The 25,072-nt window shown below is 35.7% G+C and overlaps 1 protein-coding gene across 2 annotated transcripts in view; it reads left to right on the top strand.

The window, feature by feature from the left end:
• Window positions 1–25,072, top strand: part of gwl (serine/threonine-protein kinase greatwall) — a 148,761-nt gene that overhangs the window by 53,942 nt on the left and 69,747 nt on the right. For both annotated transcript variants that reach the window (XM_089105734.1, XM_089105733.1), the window contains exons 5-9: window positions 675–796; window positions 2,566–2,672; window positions 6,041–6,147; window positions 14,515–14,691; window positions 20,001–21,075. In XM_089105734.1, the coding sequence (XP_088961860.1) occupies window positions 675–796; window positions 2,566–2,672; window positions 6,041–6,147; window positions 14,515–14,691; window positions 20,001–21,075 (1,588 nt within the window). The remainder of the gene's footprint in view (window positions 1–674; window positions 797–2,565; window positions 2,673–6,040; window positions 6,148–14,514; window positions 14,692–20,000; window positions 21,076–25,072) is intronic.

Raw genomic sequence — 25,072 nt, 5'->3', positions numbered from 1 at the left:
ATGGGTTCGATACGATCAACACTGGGGAAAATAAAAAAAAATAAACACGCCTCCGTGTTCTTTCTTCTGCCAAAAAAAAACAAACAAAAAAAAATACCTTTTTGTAGATAGGAGGTTGAAACCTCCACGGTAGGGTTGTCGGAATTTGATGGGGTGATTTTCGTTTAGATCGCTTAACTTTTTGAGGGCGTTTCCCCCATTTTTCAAAAACCAGGCAAATTTTTTTTAAAATAATGTCAGATTGTCAGCTATCAAAATAGAAATAACCCTTCACAAACTTGCACAATCTATGAAAATATTTCTCTAAATTTCACGATTATCTGAACAAACCAGCCCATCCGCCTCATGGCCCCAAAATTCCAGCTGCTTAATAAATTTTGAAAAACCGAGCTTCCCTATCATATACTCCAAAGACCTCAAGCTTTAAACCCTTCAATTAGTTGCGAACAGCCAAGAAGGGTACATGATCTTTATAATCTTTTCTAACATTAGATCTATGACAATATATTATGACACTATGACATAATCTATTATGACACTATGACATAATCTTTTCTAACATTGGCACTATGACAATATATTTGAACGATGAAAAATTCTTCCAAGGTAAATTTTAATTGTTTTTCAATAGGAGTTTTGCTCCGAGTTGTTTCTCATTCCGTTTTCTTATTAAGGTAATGGAATATCTAGTTGGAGGAGATTTGAAATCTTTGCTTTCTGAATATCAAATATTTGACCAAGGAATGACTACTTTTTATGCATCTGAGATTATTTTAGCTTTGGAATATTTGCACAAGTAAGTCAGTTCTTTTTGTTTTTTTTGTTAAGGGTTGTAAACCTTTGTGACTACGCAAAATAGTGTTAAATATCTTCAAGATACTTCTGATGACACCCCTTCAACAATTTAGAGAAAAATAATTAAAAAAATTGTAAGGTGGAAAATCAACAAGACCTCCCCCTCCCCCCACAACCCGTAGATTCCTTGCTACTATAAAATGTTGCTTAAGTACCGCTACTTTTGGCAACTAGAAAACTGCTTGGATTATTATGTAAAGTTAATGTCACTTCATAAGACAATCTACGATTGTTAGATGCACTAATTACTTCCTAAAATAAGGTACGTTCAATTACTCTATGCTTGGAACACTTCTTTTTCTTCCAACGATTTATCCAGTCCATATTTTTGATTTTCAAAAGTATGGTAGGTATTGATGACCTTATCCATGTCAAAATCCAAAACCCAATCATCATCGCTGTCATTTTCAATTTGTTTGGTAGACAATTTAGCCATGGCCTTTGCTTTAGCTGCCCGTATTGGTGTTGTCGCAATTGATCGTCCAGGTTGTCAAATTTCACGTCTCATCACGTTTAATAGTTCAGGTGTTGGTTCCAAATAATCATTATTTATAGTAACTCCAACTGCAGGTTTTCGTTTTTCTGGGACTACTAAAAGACATTATATTCTATAAATAACTGGTGTGTCGGAAATTCATTAATTTTATTCAGGCTATGAATGCCCTCATATAAGAAAATGCTTATGTGATGACATATATGGTGTCATGAAAAATGCTTATATGATGCGCTAACACAGTACATGACGTCATTTGCAAAAACCAAAATTCAGGCTCTTAACGATTTTTCTCAGACTTCTGACCTATCTAGATACTTTTTTTATGCGAGAATATCCCAAGATATCAATTTTCCCGAAAAAATATGGAGCTGTTTTCGAGAAATAGAATACATACCTACATATACAATTATTGCTCACATATAAAGATAGTATATACATATAAATATAAAAAGATCACATCACTTTTTTTCATCAAGCCTATTTCAAAAACCTTGCCAAGGTCTGTTCTTGCACTATACAACGACGTAGATTTAGTGCAAACTAAAGGTCTCTCAATGGTATTCCCTACTAGCTCTTTTTATTTATTCATATCATTTTCAAGCTGGTGGTATCTACAAGCCTATGCTTTGACTCTCCATCTTTAGCACCTTTACGCCTTTACATCCTTTGCAATTTCAGCACTTCCAGTTGCACAGTTATAATTCAAAAATGCGTTTATTTTCGATTTGATTACACCAAGCAGCACGGTGAAATAGGCTAAAATAGCTTCAAATAGCAATTGTTTTGACTAGACAAATCTTTTCAAAACACGTTTTTAAACTGTTTGTGATTTTTATTAATACTTCTTTGGTTAAAATTCATTTTTGAATGCCTTAAATTACCGATTTTGGGGTAATCTATGTTGAGGTAAAAGTGTTTATAATAGTTGAAAAATACAGAAACAATTTTATTATTAAAGGTAAAATAGCTAATAGAACCTTTATATTTATATAGTTTATAACCAATATCCATGACCAATGTCCCCATTGTCCTTGGAGCCATGGAGTCATTCGGATAACTTCTATTGGTGGAAAATAAGATCATTTTGGGGTCCTCAGTGCTATTTTATGTCAGTTTGGAGTCTTGGAATATAAGGTCCTTACTCTGTGTCTAAAGTTGAATCATGACATATTTTTTTTTGCTTTTTTGTGTTTTTTCTCTCCTTCTTTTTTTAGGCACGGAATTGTTCATCGAGATCTGAAACCTGACAACATCCTGCTGGCTAAAAATGGTCATTTAAAATTAACTGATTTTGGACTCAGCAGAGTGAATATTACCAGAGGTATTAAAATTAAATTACTATAATTCATTAAATAACTATAATCCGTATAATTAATTATAAGAAAATATATAAAAAAGAAAGGCTAACCTACCTATATTTCAAATTATTGCTTTAACATCGGTAAATCAGGTTCGGTGATTTAGTACTCGAATATAAATCACAAAACTTTCCCAAATATACAAAATATCTTAAAGAGTCAAAACATCCAATTTTTGTTGAAAAGCCCAACACAAACATAGATTGTTGAACAAGCGCAGGTAGTGGAAAATTCTTTGTCAGTCTTCTAATTTGGCCAAAAAAGTTGCCTTTCTGGGTTAAAAATTGTGTATCCCAATGTTAGGCGGTCCGGTTAATAATTCCACTTATAAAGTCAGCCGAATATACCGCTAAAATACTAAAAATAAAATGATAGTGATAGATGAATTATGCGTTGGTCCCTAGAAAGTAGCCAAATACTAGTAAAGGTAAACAAAAAATAGATGAAAATCACATGAAAAACTGCAGGACTTCCATTTCAAAGAATGTGCTCCATGTCTTACACATTACGACATTCCTTAAATGATTTTACGATTCGGCAATCCTCATGTAACCCTAAATAACCTTAACTACCCAACTCTAAATGGGTACCTGGAGGTATCTGGGGATGGTAAATAGGCCGGGTGTGTCAAAGCACAGGATGGCCGGCCCCCACCCCCATTGCACTTCCTGGATGAAAAGCCATTAAACGGGGATCAGCACCGCCAGTAGGGACCATAAAGTCCAATGCCGTATTCTTTACCTTTTTACCTTACCAAGAAATTGGGGTCAAACCACATTTCTAGCACAGCTTATTGTCTTACATATTGTAAGTCAAACGAGCACCTAAAAGTATTCTTAGATTAGTTAGTGGAAAATATTTAACAAATCTGACTCTAGGAGTGTTTACCTTAAAAATAATTAAGTCCTTAAGTCCTTAAAAATAATTTATTTAGACGGGGACAGGACAACCCTGCTTAAGGGGATGCGCTACCTTAAAGTATCGCCAAATCTTGTCCATTATAAACTTTTCAGTTTGTGTTGTCAAACTATTAAGAATTGATTGGACGGTCTTGCCATAGCCTGTTGAGCTAGGATAAGAAATCTGAAGGAAGGACACAAAAACTAAAAGCCGACACCTATTTTCCCGGAAATCTTAGAAAAGCCATTTAACTTCACCCGTTTTGTGCTAGAGATAGAGATATTCAGGTTTAGTGATATTTATATTATTAAAAAATGTGAATTTTGTTTTTTGACCCAACGGAGTACGATTTTATTTTTAAAGTTCTGGAAAGGGCAGTTCCTATAAATATTCTAGCATGGCTAATATGAAAACACTAAAAAACCAGCTTAAAGAAATTGCTATTTAAGCAATTTGGCAGCTCGATAGCTCCCATGCCACCTCCTTTGATTGACAAGCCCGCTGACAAATGGGCGGTAAACTTTTTCCTGTCTTTTCAGTTAAATTTTCCAGTCAAATCACAAATTCTTGATAGCTTTCGATGATGCCTAATCCCCTACGAGAATTCACTAATGGGCCATTTGTCGTTGTGATGGTCAACCGATGTTGAGGCTCGCAAAATGATTTTAAGTTTCGGTATTGCCTCAACTCCTGATTTCAGACCGAACCAATGACGAACCTTGCTTCCTGTCTTAAGCGCACCAATATTATGCTTGTACATAGCACTAATCACTTTTCTGTACTTATCTGGTGGGCCATACAAGGATAGGATCTTCACTAAAGCTATTTTATCAGCTGAATTAAATGCCTGTTCATAATCGATCAAACTGAGGAGTCTTCTGTTTAAGAGTAAATAAATGTAGCACAGATACAATATAGATATAAATCCCTATATAATATGAAAATAAATTATAATAAGGTTTTAATTATAAGTATAATGTAAATGCAAATATTAATCTAAGAATGAAAATGTGGCCGACGCATCCTTGCCCAGTCATAAAACTACACTGTTCTTTTCTTTTTATTTCCTCTGTATTATTTTCTTCAATTTTGCTATGGTTTAACACATTCTTAGAATGTTCTGCCCAGGTATGCAAAAAGTTCTAAAGCAGCCAGTAGCAGAAATCGAAAAAGTTCCAAAAGTTGCCAACGAAGTCGGGGATAGTGAAAGCACTGGCACTTTCTGACAAAATCTGCCGACAAATTTCACTAGGCCATGAAAACTACCAAGTAGCATGGCTACCATGCTACCCCGCTTTTTGCACGCCGGGTTCTACCCATTTCTCTTTAACACTTCTATTGCTACTAATTGACGCCCACTCCTGTATTTACCTGGCACAAGTCCAGACTGGTTAAACACTCCTGCTTCATATTCACTTTTCTTTGACAGTTTCTCTAACATTCCCTTCCAGGAGTGTATCAACGTTTTAAGTACCGGGGGGTGGGGGATTAGTTACCCTATGTAAATTTAAGCTTTAAATCAACTCCAGAGATTTTTGTATGGTGGTCTTTACTTTTAGTATCAATAATAGCGTTAATATTTACCATTGCATCTTGTATCGACCATGCCAGTCTTCAATTTATAGTAGCATTGTCTATTGATTTTGCTGTCTTACCACCATTTGAGAAGCATTTTTACTTATGGGCCATTTCGTGACCAAATACCGTATTTGTCATTGCTGGATTAAATTACGTTTTACTTTTGTTACTTCCTTTTTCCTTCATTTTTTCACTTACTCAGATTAATACCTACTTTTGGGTTATTTAATAATTTGAATGGACCTAAAATAGTTTAAACCATAATTAACATTCCCTTCCCCATTGTGTATGAATTATACAATGAATACAAAATAAAAATAAATATAACTAAGTTCACTATATGCTATGAGATTAAAATATTTCTGTGTGTGACTTTAGTCAAGTAAGTGAGCAATGGATCCTCGAGCAATCTTTCTGTTTATTGTTTATTTGTCTATTTGTTGTTTCTGTTTATTTATTTTTCTTTCTTTTATTATTCTTTTTTGCGTAGCCATTAACTAGCTATTGCTCGATCTGGTTATGTTTTATGTTTTGACAAAGCAGCAGCTTTTTGACTACTAGAGGAGGAGCGCCTGTAGCTGTCCTGGTAGTAGTAGTGAGTTGTGCTGTTAGTAGTAGTGAGTTGTTGTTAGTAGCAGTAGTAGTAGAAATAGTAGTAATCCGTACAATGCCCGAAGACGGAAACAGAAGTGGTAAATCATAGATGATCGAGTGTTCGATGCATTCATGAACTTAGTTTAAATTCATGCACTAACGAAGATATTTGAGCATTGACATTTTTTCTTTTAATCGCAATTATTTTTTTTATTCTATTGATTATTAACTTTCTTCCATTACAAGCTTTCTGTTTTAGAACTTCAAGTGGCTGATTTGATTGGAACAACGCCTTTCGTTAAACGTACGCAAGCACAAATTCGAACACCTGGACAAATTATTTCTCTTACTTCGAAAATATCATTTGTAAGTATATAATTCTTTTTAATTGCATAAAACATTGTACAGTCTTTATGTCGCAACATGGGAGTATTCTTCTTTCAACCTTCATTGCCAGATAAAGTCATTTCTAATATTGCCTGATTTTTTTTTCTTGGGGGGGGGGGTAACCGAGGGAGATTTATATTTTTTCACTCGATAATTAAAGGACGCCTCTACATTTTTGGATCTCCGCTTTTTCTGCATATATCTCCGCTATTTCTACCTTTTCTGAACACTCTGAATTGGGAGATTCTAGAATCTAAGGAGCTATTGTTTATCTGTCCGGAAAGTGATACTTTGCTGTAATAGAAGCGCGAAATTCTCCTTTTTTTTCTTTTTTTTTACTTCGACACTATTTAACACTTCTTTTTAATGTTTGAGTTTAACACAAGTAGATATTATATTGCATGTAAATATGCAGAGGGCATATTTTGAGCAACCGATTTTGATACCGATACCGATACCAATTTTGAGCAACCTTGTTGTAGTGTTAATTTTATGTAAAGTGAAATTATGACACTTAAAAATTACACTTAAAATTGTGCTACTTAAAACGTAATTGGATTGTCACATTGTATTTGGTACTGACGCAGGACGTTTCTTTCCAGGTGGGCAAAGGGGATAGAATTAAAAAAGGAGAATTTTCATAAGAATGAAACGAAAAATATCCAAGGAATATGGGACGATTTCGAAAACTGTAAGGTTTCAAAGATAGGAGTACTGGTCCAAAGGCTTTTCGTACTTACCTGAGGAACTAACCAGGTTTAGGCCCCCTCTTCCTCCTCCCGAAATTTGGGAAGGTATGTAAAATGCACATCATTTAATAGAAAAAAAAATCTGGTACCCCCCCCCCTTCTCTCCCCTGAAAGATTAAAGTATGCCAAAGGTTCAAAATTAGTATTTTTTCGAAAGATTTAATGCTTCTCTGGGAAAAGATGTGGTAAATGTTTAGTGGTTTCAGTCAATGTGAACGGGACGAAAAACCAGTGTGAATCCGGCATTATGCCTAATCTTATTTGAAACAAAACGCTTAACCTAACTGGGGTGCTACCATTTCGACTAACCGTCACAAGCACTAAACGTCATAACATCTAACCGTCAGAACCACTAACCGTCATAACATCGACAAAAAATTTATAAGTTTATATAATAGTAATAAGTATATAATAGTTTAGAAACAAATTTCGCCTATATATTTGCACATCAGGGGGGCTGGGGTATAGCATAGCATATATCAAATACGTAACCTAACCTAGGTACATTTCCCCCCCTAAACCCTAAAAAATTAAAGTTTTAAAATTTTAGATGTTATGACGGTTAGTGGTTCTGACCGATTTTTTTGTCGATGTTATGACGGATTTTGTCAATGTCCTGACGGTTAGATGTTATGACGCCTTCCCAACTTAACCATGTTACCATGATGGCATGAAAATATAGATAGCGTTGTTATCGTGGCTTTTTCAAATACCAAGTCATATGTTTCCTTCTGAAGGCTGTACTACTCTACACGTGAGCTAATTTCAAATTTATTGGTACTGGCAAAGAGCAAATTGTATTTTTGAGAATGGAAAAAGCAACAATGAAATTAGAAATATGTAAATGAATAATTTATGCTTAAACTAGCATAGAGTGTTCATTATGTTTGGTCCAGATTTCAAGTAAGGTTTTTATAATCTAGCAAAATAAATTTTTTTTCAGTTTTCTTTCGTTTTGACTATCATTTCAGATTATGTGTCAATAAGTAGCTTTTGCTGATCTACTTTGAGAATTTGTTTAGAGTTAAGTCGAACAAGTACATTTTATTGTTCTTAAAGCTAACTACCCAGTTAATTTTCGTCTCGTGGAGCGATCGAGAAAAATTCCTTTAATCATTTTGTTTCTTTCTTTTTTTATGTTAAACAATGTGGTATAATTGTCTTCAATTAAATTTTTTTCAATGAAAGCAAGACAAGATAACCATTGTCTATCCAATCACGTTTTAAGTAGCGACAAGTCATTGGCATAAAGTGGCTTGCCCTAATCTTAATTTATATAATTGGGTTAGCGTCCATAACACCCAACAATATGTGATGTTGTGCCGCAAGTATCTGTTGGGATAATATCTCCTGGAAACTTGAGCCCCTCTCCTGACATGTTCCCTGACGGTGTTCAGGATGCCCCCCACCTGTCCATCTTTTGCGCTGGTAAAGCATATAAATTTCATCTTTTTGTTTTAATTTAAACATTTTCTCTGTAATAAGTGAGGATTTATCACCCTGCAACACCCATAATTAGTCCAGGACTTTTAGGGTTTGACCCGGAAAAAATTGCAATATAAACGAAAATGGTACCAAAATGATCAGAAACAAATTCTGTACAACATATTAAAAGTCCCCATAAATCCGAGCGGGGCGAGTACCCGAAAAACAGGGGAAAAGGGGGAAATGCGGGGGAAATTGGGAAAAATGCCGAACATGCCCAGAAAATAGTTCAAAGTGAGTTTTCTGGGGCTTTCCCTTACGCTGAACACGAAACTAACAGCTAAACTTCAGTATAGAAAAACAGTACAACGGAAACCGGGGGACCAGGGGGAAGAGGGGCAAAAATTTAAAAATACAGGGTAGGGGTAGAAAACACTTTGAAATATGTTTTCTTGGGTCTTTCTATCTGCTGATCCCGAAACTGACATCTAAAATGAAATAACGAACATGAGCCCCATCATAACAGGGGAAAAGGGAAAAAGAGGGGAAGAAAAGGGACAATTGAAGTTAGGGGTAGAGATAAGTTTGAAATGTGTTTTCTGGGGTTTTTCTATCTGCTGATCACGAAACTGACACCAAAAATGAAGAAAAGAAAACGACAACCATGAAAACCGAACAAAACTGGAGGAAATAACGGAAAAGGGGAAGGGAGGCCTGACTCCTGAGCCAGCTGCTAATGGCTAATAAGTTGGCCTATGGACAAAATAACTCGCTTAAGTATCAAACTTTTACTTTCTTGAATCACAGACGTTTCTTACAACCACTTGAACTACTAAACATAAAGAAAACAACCGCTTGGCCGTGATCACACTATAAAACTTCAGTTGTTATTGGCAAAATTTGTAATTTCGTAGGCAATATCGTTGAATGAAAAACTAAAAAAAGAACTTCAGTAACTATAGGTAAAATCTGCACTTTTTAAGGCAGTAGATTTGACTTGAAAAACACAGCATTGATGTCACTAGTCGAGCTCCTCGTCTTCGACAATCTCGTTGTCCCTGTTCAAACAGTCGATACCCTGACATTCTCCGCACGCGAACGTACACGCTAATCCATTTTTCTGGCAGCTGCATCGCGAGTTCTTGCAGCCTGTCTTAAAGTTGCATCTCACGACACTCAAAAGAGTCTGAGGTGTGGGCAACAAATCGGTCGTCACAGGTGAATAGCTGGGTCGAGGTCAGCTGGTTCTCCTTTCCAACGGGATACCTGGAGGCGCACTCGCTGGGAGTGGAATGAAGCTGCAGCTTCGGTTGTCGGAAGCCTTTCAGGCTTAACAAACGCCGTAGTATTTGACGAAGAAACTTTTTCCAAGAAAATTCGATGTCGCAGCTTAGTGAGATCTTCGGTTGGTCGTGCTTTATACAAGCTGAGGAGAAGATATTCACCCGCTTTCACAATTTCATCTTTAGACGATGATTCATCCAAAAACACTTCGCATTTTTTTCTGAACACTTCCCTCTTCTTCAAAAGAGGTAGCACAGCTTGCTTTCCAAGTCCGAAAACTCGTGAGGTCGTGTCACATCCCAAGAGTGCGTGCCCTACCAGAAGTAGCCTGGATACTTCTCCCATTATTTTTTAACTTTGTTGAGGCACCAGAACCGTGTTATCGCTTCTTTTGCGTTCGTTGACAATTCGAAGTAAAGTGTTTTTGCATTAGGCGGGAGGTGATACAAGAGTAGAATCAGAAGGTCAGTGTCGTTGCCAAGAACTATTGTTTCAGAGTTTTCTGCTTTCGTTACGGCAGTCTTCGCGATTAGATAGTCAGCATCGTCCTTCGCATGGACGACTTCAAATCCTTTGGCTCTGAGTTTTTCCCCGATGTAGCTTATAATTCGCTGTTTGTTCTGAGAGTTGCTAAAAAACTCTTCCTTCTTTTTCTGGAGCTTTATCCCTAAACTTAAATCGATCACTTGATGCTGGCTTCCCTTACAACGTCGGTTGTGGGTAGCATCTTTCGTGGTTGGACCAGCGCTGTATCCATCGAAGACTACAGTAGGGGAGGTACAGCGTCGAGTAACGAAACTAACATAGCTGTCACAGATTGAATCATAAGTATCACCAATCTTCCAAGGTACTTGCTGAAGCAGCCAACCTCCGTCAACTACAATGACACGATCTGGCCCTGGCAGGTGGTGAATTGAGTTTCTTTTCGCTTCTTTCCGTATTGATTTCGCTAATGCAGGTTTGTCTGGCTGATGCATTATTCCAGAGTTTTCAAACAAAGCGGGTGAATAACTGCAGAGTTCGTGACGTAGAGTTTCTACCATGTCATTTTCAGATGTATGGGCATCAGTCGAATGACGTTGAAAAAGCAGTGCAGGGTCGATATGCAAAATCTCGCCATCTATCCTTATGTTCCCATCGGATGCCAGTGTAACGACTTTGTTTTTCTTTCTGAATGAAAAACTTTCGACGGATTGGCCATGCATGCGCTGGAGGATCAGCTCACCTACAGCTTTAGAATCGTCTGCATTGACGCCTTTTTGGGCAATCAGCCCAGAACCTATACTTCTAAGCTCTCTGGAACTAGTGAAAGGAGAGTTCTCTAGAAAGAATTCAAGAAATGTCAGTAGATCCTTAGTATCTCTCTTTATTCGTGCTGCGGTTGCAGTAACGTGCTGTTCACTAGAACTGTACTCTAGGCCCGTCAATTTCTGCATTAGATCATTCACTGAAGAGAGTACTGGCATAGACATTGTTCATATGTCTCGCTGAAGCTCAGTCATGCCTTTTCCTCTTGTCAGCCCTTCATCTGATCTTAAACTCTTCATCAGCACTGTCTTGATGACGAGGTCTGGAGCCAATCCGGCCCAATAACGATCACTTCGTCGGGTAATAAACTTGCCGCTTGCAAACTGTCCGAAGAGCTGTGGATTCGATGTTTCAAGTTCCTGCATCATCTGAAGAAAAAGACCAACTGACTTGGCTTCAAGATTATGCCCCGCAGCTGCGAGGTATGGGAGCATTTCAGAAAGAGAGGATAAGTAGAGATCCCAGTCTCCAGTCCTTTCTGCTTTCAAAAACTTCCGAAAGATCGAAACCATTTCGGAATACTGCATGAATAGTTTCGCAGTTCTGCTGGATTTCAGAGACGATTTTAAGGCTTCGAGGCGTAGCGAAACCGCCTGAAGGGCTTCGTGATTAGCCGCTTCTTGATAACTTCTTGAGCCGCTTCTTGAACCCACGCGCTTGTTGATAACGGCGAGGAATACGGAATAAAGTAATTTCAATATCTTTCCGTATTTCTTTCTCGAGTTTTTTTTGTCTTTTCCGAACCTATGGGGTAGCCGAACCTCTATAGATCTCCTGTATTAACATTTGTAAACATTTCCACATGCTTTCTACCCCTATCCTGTATATTTCCCTTTTTCCCCTCCATCTCCCCCCATTTCCCCGTTTTATGTTAATCAATTTTTTTTACATCATTTTAGTTCTCAATTTCGTAATCACCAGATAGGAATACCCCAGAAAATATCTTTCAAACCGCTTTCTACCCCTACCCTGTATTCTTCTCTTTTTTCCCCTCTTTCCCCTGTTCCCCCGTTTTCCGTAGTACTCTTTTTCTATACTTAATTTTAGATGTCAATTTCGTAATCAGCGTATGTGAAAACCTCGGAAAACTCACTTTAAACTATTTTCTGGGCATGTTCGGCATTTTTCCCATTTTCCCCCGCATTTCCCCCTTTTCCTCTGTTTTTCGGGTACTCGCCCCACTCGGATTTATGGGGACATTTAGTAAGTTGTACAGAATTTTTTTCTGATCATTTTGGTACCATTTTCGTTTATATTGCAGTTTTGTCCGGGTTCGACACCTTTTTGAGCTAAAAGTCCTAGACTAATTCAGTCAATCCAAATGAAGGATTATCGGAAATTAGCTTATACTTCCCCTTCAGACCCTCTTGTGTATTTATTTGATACACAAGTGTATGCATAAGCATACACTCTTAGAGACATCAGGCAAACACCCCCCGCATGCACAATGACCCGCTGGCCCTCCTTCATAGTAGCTGATGTGCAATTATACATCACTGTGCATAATTTTCTCAGATATCAAGTGATTAATGTTAGTTAAATGGACCTTTAAAATAAATGTCTAGGTTTATATTTTTTATGTACTAGGCTGCTTTAGGACCGAGTGCGCCACCGCACGCCATTACTGCTTCTGAAATTGGGAGGCTCAATATATAGCTAATCGATAATTATAAATTGACTCAAAATATTCACTCGATTGCAACTTGGCCCTCTATGGGACAAAATTTTTCTTCTTTGCTGCTAGTTGACGGCAGGACATTCTTACTTTGCTGCAGGAAAATCTTTTTGACTATTAAAAAAGAGCTAGAACTTTTAGTTTCCGTTGAAAGGGGTCTTCTCCCGATTTTCTGGGGCTATTGGTTTGATGCTATTACCCCTGGAGGAAAAAAATAGATGCGCATCTGTAATCTTTTTTCTCAAAAAAAGAAAGAAAATGCAAAATTCCACTATTTCGTATATAGGAGCTTGAAATCTCTACAATTGGGTAAGTTTTATGGTGTATTTTCATGAAGATCATTTGCTTTTTTGGTTGCGTCTCCCCCTTTTTTTAAAAAAACAAGCAAATTTTCCCAGCCTCCTAACTTTTGATGGGTAATTTTAAGCTTCATAATAAGCTTGATCCAAATATGTTTTTATACATTTGGATTCACTATAAAAAGCCAATTCATTGGATTTATACATGACTTTCTGATTTCCTTATTTAGATTATCGCTATTTACTATTAGCTCGAGTTGCTCCTTACTTTTAGTTCGTTATCACGAACTGCTGGATCGTTGTAGGAGTGTGAATGGTTTATTAACATATGGCTCCAACTTCCGTTTGTTTGATTTTACTTTGGTACCAATGATTTGTTTACTTTTGTATCTTTTTTTTCTTCTCATGGAATTTTAAAAATATTTTCTTTAAGAAGTGCGGAAATCCCTGGAATTATCATAGATATCATTTTTACTTTTTATTTTATTTTATTTTTTTTGTTTGTTTGTTTGTTTCTTTCTTTCTGTTTACGGGTATCCTAAATTGACTTTTTGGGGAATTTCAAAAATTCTTCGGAAATTACCAACGGCTTCAAATTCTGTCTGTAGAATCATGTCCTACTATCTTTCATTGGAAAGATGTTTTCCGAAAGTAAGCACCCCCCCCCCCCATCGAATTTTCTTCAGTTTTCTTTTTAGTTAATATTAAAAATGTCCTTTTCAAAACAGGAACATAATACTATTGAAATATTTTGCCCATGGTTTTTTAGTTTTACTTGGCTATAACCCGTAGACTGAAGATTTTCAGAACTAAAGATTTGTTTTTCTTTAAAGCTGGGATATTACATTGTTGGAATATTTCGGGAATGCCTCTGATGGCTGTTATTACTACTATTAGCTGTTAATAACTTATTAGTAAGAGTTGTAGTGAGGGAACTAGAGAAAAATTACAGTATGAACAGAGGAAGCTTGAAACGGAGAAAATAGATAAAATTGCATAAGGTCCAAAACATGCAGACAGGAAAATATAAGGTATTTTATTGGTAATTGCGGAGAAATATTAAACTCTAATAACTTACTAATAAATAGGTTCCAAAAAAACTAGTTATACATTGAGGGGAACTAGTTAGTACAGACTTGGTTGAGTTTAAGCCCTTCCATTTAACGCACTATCGTAGAAAGAGAAGGGTGTGGGTGAAGTAGGCACACCAATGCGTACGTTAAGCCTGGGGAAATAAATCCCTCCTATCCGCGATAAGGAAAAAATGCTCAAAGCTGGTGTAGTTTTTTATTCTGCAAAATTTCAGCCTTCTACCTTAATTATTTTAAATAATTTTTCTTTGCGTACATACAAACAGAAAGAAAGGAAGACGTGATATATAGAAGACAAATATATGAAGATGGCCATCACTTTACAAGGACTGAACTCGGGCCTTCGGCATTCGTATTATATTAATGGAATTATCTGAACTTTCTTTTCCAGTGAAAGTTTTCTTCATTTTTACAGCAAACAATAAAATCCAAGGATCACAGTTTAATCAATTTAAAGAAGAAATTTTTCTACCTTGAAATACAAGATAGATTTCTATTAATATTCATTTTTCCAGACTGCTCAGAAGCAACAATCAGCAAGATACGATGTCTCTTTGTCTTCAGACCGTGGAAATACAACTAGCCAATCCACTGATTGTTCTATGACTGGTTTACAACCCTTAAAACACAGTCCAAACTCACAATATTCGCAGTTGTCTGATGTCTCCCTGAATTCTTTTACAGATTTAAAGGTGTGGTACCAATCACTTCTTGTTTTCCTGGTTTTTTTAACTACAGAAGGGCTGTTTTTTCAGAATTTTCTTTTGAACTTAATAACTGTGTAATAACAGGATTTGTTCTTTGTTATAAAATCATATTGCTAGAGTATATTAGGCCTTTTTCTTTGTTGGCGCTGTCGTGTTCTCGTTGCGTTTGGCAACCCCATATGAAGGTCTTTAAACCGAACAAAATACCTGATAATTAATAAGCAACATAATCTCGCAATGAGGATGAGGATTTGTAGCTGAAAGCTTGCTAAGCTGCTTGTGGCTCATGCGACGTATGGTGAGACCAAACTGGATCTAAGCTGAGGTTTCAAAGGCCCGTTGCCTCCATACCTGGGGTGGCTAAGCTTGCAGAGTTGCACTACTGACCTTCACTCCAAGCCAGGACTAGGGTCTTGGCAACACTAGGACTTGAATCTACACCCTAAAGACGCAGGATTAAAAGTCCAGTGCGCTATTTAGTTGACAAAGGGTAGCCGTAATCATTTGGAACTTACTATTTTTTGGCCAAACAGTTCTATCGGATCGTGGCTAGAAAAATACCCAATTCGTTGAAATTTTACGATTTTTTTCCTTTTTCAACGATTCTGGTCCAATACCTATGGCATTTTTAGTAAGAAAAAAATAAATAAAAAAAACAAAAACAACATTACACCAAATTCTTGCGAAATAGCTCTATTGTTTCGTGGCTAGAAAATTCCCAATTCATTGAATTTTTAACGATTTTTTCCCTTTTTTCAACGATTTTTAGCCAATTTGCTTGGTATTTTTAATCTAAAAAAAAAAAAACTTAAACCAAATTCCAAAAATTTAGTTTGTTGGATGGATAGAACTGAATCTCAGCAATGGAATGATACCAAAGTTTTCGCTTTCTATCGATTTGTTAAAACAAGTTAGAAAGCGAAAAGATAGCGTAAACGAAACTTGCACTGGGAACATAACTATAATATTTAAAAATCAAAGGGAATCATTGAAATATTGAAAATTTTGGAAAAATTAAAGAATTTCGAAGTTCAAGTAGGAACAATTTCAGACTTTTGCATTAGTCAAAATTAACGACTTAAGCTTGAAACACAAACTGTATTGACTTTGGAATATATATAAGCCATAATAATCGTAGTATAAACTTAAAAAATCCAGCTTTTTTTGTCAGTACAGAAAAGTTCAAGTTATGATGTAAAGTTAATTTAGTTAGTTCTGAAGTTAGTTTGTCGTAACACTACCAATGTATTTTTATTTCGGATTAGTCTACAAAATAATAATAGAATACCCATTCAAAGATCGAAAATACAACCGAAGGAATATATCCTCAAATTTTACTCATTTTGCTGAAGTCATCCAAAATCTAGCGAATGCAAGCAAATTTTGGAGATATGTATACTTAACTATTGTGTCGTCGGCGGTCGTCAGCCTGTCGACGTCGGCCTATACTTAACTATTGTGAAGAAGATTTGTTATGGTTTGGAAAATGAATGCTGACGGGAGTTTACTTTTGTTTTCCTGTTATATTTGATGTATAGTGTATATGGCCCTGTATATAGGCTTTTGAATACACGATTATTATTATTATTATGTGTGTGACATTGTGTGTAATTATGTGAGTTAGTATTATAGTATTATGTGTGCTTTTGTGTTGCAATTGTTATTTTATTTTTATTTGCTATGGGCTATGTTTCGTTATTGTTATACATGTTATTATCATGTGTTTTGACTATATATGCAACTTTGTTTGTTTTTGCCATGGCCCAAAGAGGCTTGTAGTAGGCCTGTCATCGGTACGTCGACGACAGTAGGCCTGTCGTCGGCGGCGTTCGTTCGATCCGCCGGCGCGGCGCCGGGGTCTATTTTCAGCTATGGTGATTCTAACAGTGAACTTTTATCGATATGGTGCCATTTCCGGTGGGTTTCAAGCTCTTTTTTAAAGAGCTGGAAACGACAGTCTTTTATAGACATTGCTGCAACTAAGTTCTTGCAATATATTTATGAATAAATATTTTTACAAAAATTATTAAAAAAGGCGTTTAATGCGAGATTTTACTTAAAATTTAAAATGTGTCAGTATTTGCCTGCAGTTTATGAGGCCTCAGGAGAATTATATCAACTGTTATTTGATATAAATATTGCAGGATGGCAAAGATTATTCCTTTAAAAAACAGATTTTTAATTGATTACGTAATCAGTCTGAAAAAAAAACAACAATACAGAATTATTTCTTATATTTTAGGTAACGTACATTACAGTTTGGAAAGTACCGACAAATTGAGGCGACAAATAGGCTGAGCAGCTAGGTTTTTGGTTTGTTTTTAGTTTTAATATTGCTCTTTAATTTCGTCAGAAAAACTTCTTTGTTAAATCATGCTTGTTCTTGCGTTTTTATAAACTCACAACACCTTGTTTAAGCTAGGCAATAATGCAAAAAACGTCAACGTGATTTTTTTTGCACGATATTGTATCAAATATAAGTGTTAGTTTCTAACACCGTTTAAACTCTCCTACGAAAATATTCTGGCCAGCTGATGTACATTAAAATTCTCTAGATCTTTTATAATAGAATTTCGTTGGGTCACTAGCGGTGTGTTTCTGAGAAGTGGCGAAATATAAAAGATCAGGCAGCAACCTACTTTGACCACACCGATTATTTTTTCTCTTTCTTGCAAAATGATTTTTCTCCTTTTATTTATTTTTTTTAATCTTTAATATATTCAACTGAACTTGTTGTTAGTTATTAGTTACCACTGTAACGTTTCGGCATAAGTCACTATATTCACGCAGGAAAGTTATTTTACACATAACTTTCCTGCGTACTGTGCAGTTTATCATCATGAATTTTTATCCAAATTACTTTACCAAGGAAAAAATGTATTATACTTCCATTTGAATGGTTAAGACAAGATTATATTTGTTAACTATGAATAGTACTCACATTTATTATATCGACTTCACTCTCGTTTCTTGGGACTAAAAGTGGCATTGAGGGTGCATCAATCCTCTACAGCGTGCATGCTAAGTGAGTCGTATACTGTTTGAGCTAAGCTATCATGTATTCCATTATTCTTAATAACTTTCAAATCTTATTTGAAAGCAAATTTCAAATCTTAGTTCAATATGGCCCTGAACATGGCCCTGCCTCATCTTGATCATCATCTGTGTGTCCATCATCATCTGTCGAGTTTATGCCTATTTCTGTGAACATCTTTAAATAATACCTTTCTTGAGTTGATCTAACCAGTTTTCTAACACTCTCTGCATTGGAAATGGCTCCTAAAAGTGGCACTTCTTTATATCAGACAAGACTAAATCGTGGCGCTATCAGTGCCGATTTACAGAGAAAATGCTAAGGATTCTATTAGATTTAATATCGGTCCTTAATCGTTGCTCTGTGCCTTTAAGAAGAAATCAATATATATATTTCTATGGTACTGCTTCATATGGCACTTCTACTATGTGTCCAATCGAGTTAATATCTATTTCACATATTCCCCTTCACCCTTCTTATACCAAGTCTGCGCTGTCAACATTGTTTACGAAGCTGTGGATCTAAATTGGTTGCTACAGCTGTGGAAGGATCACAAAAGTCCTCCCGGGACCCCCTTTGTATGTTAAGGGTTAAGGATATATTTTTTAAGAGTGAACAACCGGTGTCCTTCCCCTCCCCATTCCTTTTAATCTCTCTGCGACTTACAGTAGCTTGCTAGAGTCGAGAGAAAAAAAGAAGAAAAGGGAGCATGTCAGTGCAACCCATGAAAAATGTCATTTTATTTGTTTTTCTGGGTCTGGGGTAGGATTTCTGGCGATGACGATTTCAATGGTGTACTATTTATCATCATTTGACGTTATATATCCGGAATACAATTGCTTGAAAATAGCTGTCTAAGTAGCATGAATACAACTGTCGATTAGAGACTTCGAAACACAGAATAATCACTTCTCTCACGCACCATTGTGGTGGGGTAAAGAGTGCAGGTCACCTTGGTAACTTTGTGGTGTTTAAAGTCGCAGAAATTGAAAAACACAAAAATAGTTTTAGATTAAAAGCAAAATAAAGAATAGGCTACTTCTAGTATGTTAACTTTGATCGAGAAAAATAGTGATAAATTTGACCTGAAAGTTGCAAATTTTTCGTTACATCTGGCATCATATTGAACAGATCAGTCTCATGCTCTTATCAGAGCACTTCCCCCATAGGACCACCGTACTTTTCAATAAGGGTCTGCCCACTCTCAAAACCCACTCATTTTGGAAACGACAGTCAAAAGGGACCATTGACATTCTGTTGTCCTGCTCAAACACCAATGGCTATAACAGAATGTTCTCGGGGTATATAAATTTTTATTGTTATGAAATCAGTTGTCAGGAAACAATTTTTCTCGTTTTTCTAGTATTATTTGTTATGGAAATATCAAGTTTTAGCTCCGTTTGTCAGTGCCATATCTCGCATAATATATATTTTCGATATGAATTATATTAATTTCATCAACTTCCCTCAATAAGAACTCTTCCGAGAGGAACTAATCAAATTTCTAAGCTCCTCCAAACTTTTGAAGCTGAGTCTAGCCTAAAGTTCAGTGGATGGATCCAACCTACCCTGTTGCATATTGGTTGATTATCGGGTAGCTATAAAAAAATTTCTTTACTATGCTCTAGTTCTGTTTATAGAGAAGATATCGAGTCTTTGTTCCATATGACACTGTACAAGCCTTCTGTAACCCTCTGTATACCAGAAACAACACCCAAGAGCGGTGTTTTTTTTTATGCCATAGTGCACTCAGTGCGTATTTAGGAACAGTTTGGGTGATTTGACATTAGCTTCCATATGAGCCCTTATTCATCTCTCTACAACCATCTGTTCTATTTGACGACCTCAGGAGGAATCAAAGGATGCATTGGGCTATCTATGCGAAAATGCAGTTTTTGTTGTTGTTGTTTTTTTTTTTTTCAAGGTGAGCAACTCTTCGGCTAAGGATTTTTGACAGTGGTCATTTCTGTGATTACTTTTTTCTACTTAACGTTACGTTTGAGGTATTTCAGGGAATTTTGCGAAACTCTAAAAAAAATGTTTCGTAGTTACAATTTATTCCTGGGCTGAATCGGGATAAATGGTACGTACTATTTTCAAATCAGTGTCAGTCGGGAATTTATTTTCACTTGACAAATTTTTTGAAAATGTGTCTTAAGTATCAATAACAATATATGTATCAAGGCTCGGATCTTTACTACGTTCCCACTACTGCTTCAACAATCATATAACGTAGATTTTAATTAAGTTTCTTTTTCAGACTGTTCACAAACTACAACCAGTAAGATCTGATGTTAATTTGACTTCAGACCGTGGAAATGCAGCTGATCAGTCCACTGATTGTTCTAGGGTGGGACTACTACCGCTAAACCACAGCCCACTGTCCCAATCTGAGTCGCCTTTTATGCAAAAATGTGATGCAATACCTGAAAGGAGTGTGTACAGAGTTCCAAGTGAATGTAGTTTCGATCAATTGAGACAAGCAAGTCATTTTGACAAAAGTGGGATGAGTCATAGGGCTATTGATATCACATCTGACTCGCTGAGTAGCAGTAAAGGTGGTTTGCATGTGTCACCATCTTTTATTGATATTTCTAAATTTGATGCTAGCTCACCGGAAGCAACTAGTCAAAATAGGGGATTACAACCAAGATTATCTTCTATCGGTATCTCGAAGTCGTCCCAAGAGGCACAATTCTGTTATAGAATGTTAGACAATCCAACTTGTGATTCTTCATCCTCGGTGGCATCATCTCATAAACTGAATGTCGAAAGTGCTGACACAATTATGCCAAGTGCTGGTCTACAACAACCTCCATTTTTAACTGATACCCCTAAGTTAAGAGCCATGTCGCCAGAGGCCACATCATCAGGTTTTTATAATTGCCTAATAGTTACTGGTGACCCATATTCACCTATGATATCGTCTGAGCAACTTAATTTTGATATAATTACCCCAAAACAAGACCCCCAAAATCTGTCTGTTCCTAATAATTTTAGCTCCAAACATGTTCAAAAAAGCCCACCATGGATATCACCTCAAATGGATTGTGTTGAATCACCAGTTCGAGGACCTGATCGATGTGAATGTTGTTCAGGAACTGGGTCCCCAGCATCTCATACGAGGGGAGAGAGTTGTAATGTCCTAACTAGCTCTCCTCATTATGAAACACCTGATACACCCTGTATGAATTGGAGTCACAGCCCTTTATCTGACTGTACACGCAGTGCACGAGTTAAAGAACTATCATCGCCCGAGGTGCTAAGAGATAAGAATGACTTGAATATCGTTGATGAATTCATCATAACCATGGAACAATCGCTAAACAATACAAGTAAGTGCTAATGATGTCGTTGATATCCTGTTCCATTTTCTTTATTTCTGTTTTTTCTTCTTCCTTATTTCTCAAACTTTTTTATTTAATTTTAATTTTACTTATTTTTTTTTATTTATCTAAGAAGAATTATTTCCAGTTGTTATTACGTAACATACTACACCTAAATTGGCAATGAAAAAAAAACGCATTGCCATAAAGGACTCCTGAATGTTATTCTTGACTCCTTGGGTACTCTTTAAATCTATGGGAAAACATGCTATCTAAAGAGGAGGTAAAACATAAATTATGTTGATGTTGCAAGTATCAGAGATCAAAAATATTAGAAAAACGAAAAATGCATTGCCATAAAAGACTCCTGAATGTTATTCTTGACTCCTCAGGGACTCTTGAAATCTATAGGAAACATGGTATCAAAGAGGAGCCAAAACTTAAATAATGTTGATATTGCAAGTGTCAGAGATCAAAAATATTAGAAAAACGAAAAATGCACTGCCATAAAGGACTCCTGAATGTTATTCTTGACTCCTCAGGTACTCTTTAAATCTATAGGAAATATGGTATCTAAAGAGGAGGTAAAACTTAAATAATGTTGATGTTGCAAGTATCAGAGATCAAAAATATTAGAAAAACGAAAAATGCATTGCCATAAAGGACTCCTGAATGTTATTCTTGACTCCTCAGGGACTCTTGAAATCTATAGGAAATATGGTATATAAAGAGGAGGTAAAACTTAAATAATGTTGATTTTGCAAGTATCAGAGATCAAAAATACTAGAAAAACGAAAAATGCATTGCCATAAAGGACTCCTGAATGTTATTCTTGACTCCTCGGGTAATCTTTAAATCTATAGGAAAACAAGCTATCTAAAGAGGAGGTAAAACTTAAATTATTTTGATGTTGCATGTATCAGAGATCAAAAATATTAGAAAAACGAAAATGCATTGCCATAAAAGACTCCTGAATGTTATTCTTGACTCCTCAGGGACTCTTGAAATCTATAGGAAACATGGTATCTAAAGAGGAGGTAAAACTTAAATTATGTTGATTTTGCAAGTATCAGAGATCAAAAATATTAGAAAAACGAAAAATGCATTGCCATAAAAGACTTCTGAATGTTATTCTTGACTCCTCGGGTACTCTTTAAATCTATGGAAAACATGGTATCTAAAGAGGAGGTAAAACTTAAATTATGTTGATGTTGCAAGCATCAGAGATTAAAATTATTAGAAAAACGAAAAATGCATTGCCATAAAAGACTTCTGAATGTTATTTTTGAATCCTCAGGGACTCTTGAAATCTATAGGAAACATGGTATCTAAAGAGGAGGTAAAACTTAAATAATATTGATGTTGCAAGTATCAGAGATCAAAAGTATTAGAAAAACGAAAAATGCATTGCCATAAAAGAGTCCTGAATGTTATTCTTGACTCCTCGGGTACTCTTTAAATCTATAGGAAACATGATATCTAAGGAGGAGGTAAAACTTAAATAATGTTGATGTTGCAAGTATCAGAGATCAAAAATATTAGAAAAGCGAAAAATGCATTGCCATAAAAGACTCCTGAATGTTATTCTTGACTCCTCGGGTACTCTTTAAATCTACAGGAAACTTGGTATCTAAAGAGGAGGTAAAACTTAAATAATGTTGATGTTGCAAGTATCAGAGATAAAAAATATGAGAAAAATGAAAAATGCATTGCCATAAAAGACTCCTGAATGTTATTCTTGACTCCTCGGGTACTCTTTAAATCTACAGGAAACTTGGTATCTAAAGAGGAGGTAAAACTTAAATAATGTTGATGTTGCAAGTATCAGAGATCAAAAATATTAGAATAACGAAAAATGCATTGCCATAAAAGACTCCTGAATGTTATTCTTGACTCCTCGGGTACTCTTTAAATCTAGAGGAAACTTGGTATCTAAAGAGGAGGTAAAACTTAAATAATGTTAATGTTGCAAGTATCAGAGATAAAAAATACTAGAAAAACGAAAAATGCATTGCCATAAAAGACTCCTGAATGGTATTCTTGACTCCTCGGGTACTCTTTAAATCTATAGGAAGCATGGTATCTAAAGAGGAGGTAAAACTTAAATAATGTTGATGTTGCAAGTATCAGAGATCAAAAATATTAGAAAAACGAAAAATGCATTGCCATAAATGACTCCTGAATGTTATTCTTGACTCCTCGGGTACTCTTTAAATCTATGGGAAACATGGTATCTAAAGAGGAGGTAAAACTTAAATAATGTTGATGTTGCAAGTATCAGAGATAAAAAATATGAGAAAAACGAAAAATGCATTGCCATAAAGGGCTCCTGAATGTTATTCTTGCCTCCTCGGGTACTCTTTAAATATATAGTAAACTTTGTATATATAGAGGAGGTCAAACTTACATAATGTTAATTTTGCAAGTTTCAAAATAAAAAATACTATAAAAAAGTACAATTCATTGCCACAAAGGACTGATGAATGTTATTCTTGCCTCCTCGGGTACTCTTTAAATCTCAAGGAAGCATGGTATCTAAAGAGGAGGTAAAACTTAAATAATGTTGATGTTGCAATTATCAGAGATAAAAAATATGAGAAAAATGAAAAATGCATTGCCATAAAAGACTCCTGAATGTTATTCTTGACTCCTCGGGTACTCTTTAAATCTACAGGAAACTTGGTATCTAAAGAGGAGGTAAAACTTAAATAATGTTGATGTTGCAAGTATCAGAGATCAAAAATATTAGAATAACGAAAAATGCATTGCCATAAAGGACTCCTGAATGTTATTCTTGACTCCTCGGGTACTGTTTAAATATACAGGAAACATGGTATCTAAAGAGGAGGTAAAACTTAAATAATGTTGATGTTGCAAGTATCAGAGATCAAAAATATTAGAAAAACGAAAAATGCATTGCCATAAAGGACTGCTGAATGTTATTCTTGACTCCTCGGGTACTGTTTAAATCTATAGGAAACATGGTATCTAAAGAGGAGGTAAAACATAAATAATGTTGATGTTGCAAGTATCAGAGATCAAAAATATTAGAAAAACGAAAAATGCATTGCCATAAAGGACTCCTTAATGTTATTCTTGACTCCTCGGGTACTCTTTAAATCTACAGGAAACATGGTATCTAAAGAGGAGGTAAAACTTAAATAATGTTGATATTGCAAGTATCATAGATCAAAAATATTAGAAAAACGAAAAATGCATTGCCATAAAGGACTCCTTAATGTTATTCTTGACTCCTCGGGTACTCTTTAAATCTATAGAAAACATGGTATCTAAGGAGGAGGTAAAACTTAAATAATGTTGATGCTGCAAGTATCAAAGATAAAAAATATTAGAAAAATGAAAAATGCATTGCCATAAAGGACTCCTGAATGTTATTCTTGACTCCTCGGGTACTTTTTAAATCTATAGGAAACTTGGTATCTAAAGAGGAGGTAAAACTTAAATAATGTTAATGTTGCAAGTATCAGAGATAAAAAATATTAGAAAAACAAAAAATGCATTGCCATAAAGGACTCCTGAATGTTATTCTTGACTCCTCTGGTACTCTTTAAATCTATAGGAAACATGGTATCTAAAGAGGAGGTAAAACTTAAATAATGTTGATTTTGCAAGTATCAGAGATCAAAAATATTAGAAAAACGAAAAATGCATTGCCATAAAGGACTCCTGAATGTTATTCTTGACTCCTCGGGTACTATTTAAATCTATGTGAAAACAAGCTATCTAAAGAGGAGGTAAAACTTAAATTATTTTGATGTTGCATGTATCAGAGATCAAAAATATTAGAAAAACGAAAAATGTACTGCCATAGAGGACTCCTGAATGTTATTCTTGACTCCTCGGGTATTCTTTAAATCTATGGGAAACATGGTATCCAAAGAGGAGGTAAAACTTAAATAATGTTGATGTTGCAAGTGTCAGAGATCAAAAATATTAGAAAAACAAAAAATGCATTGCCATAAAGGACTCCTGAATGTTATTCTTG

Source organism: Artemia sp. Qi Xiang Cuo, chromosome 20 (genome assembly GCF_049724085.1).
Source record: "Artemia sp. Qi Xiang Cuo chromosome 20, ASM4972408v1, whole genome shotgun sequence".
Lineage (NCBI taxonomy): Eukaryota > Metazoa > Arthropoda > Branchiopoda > Anostraca > Artemiidae > Artemia > Artemia sp. Qi Xiang Cuo.
The sequence above is the reverse complement of the archived record's forward strand: the minus strand, read 5'-3'. Positions and strand labels throughout refer to the sequence as shown.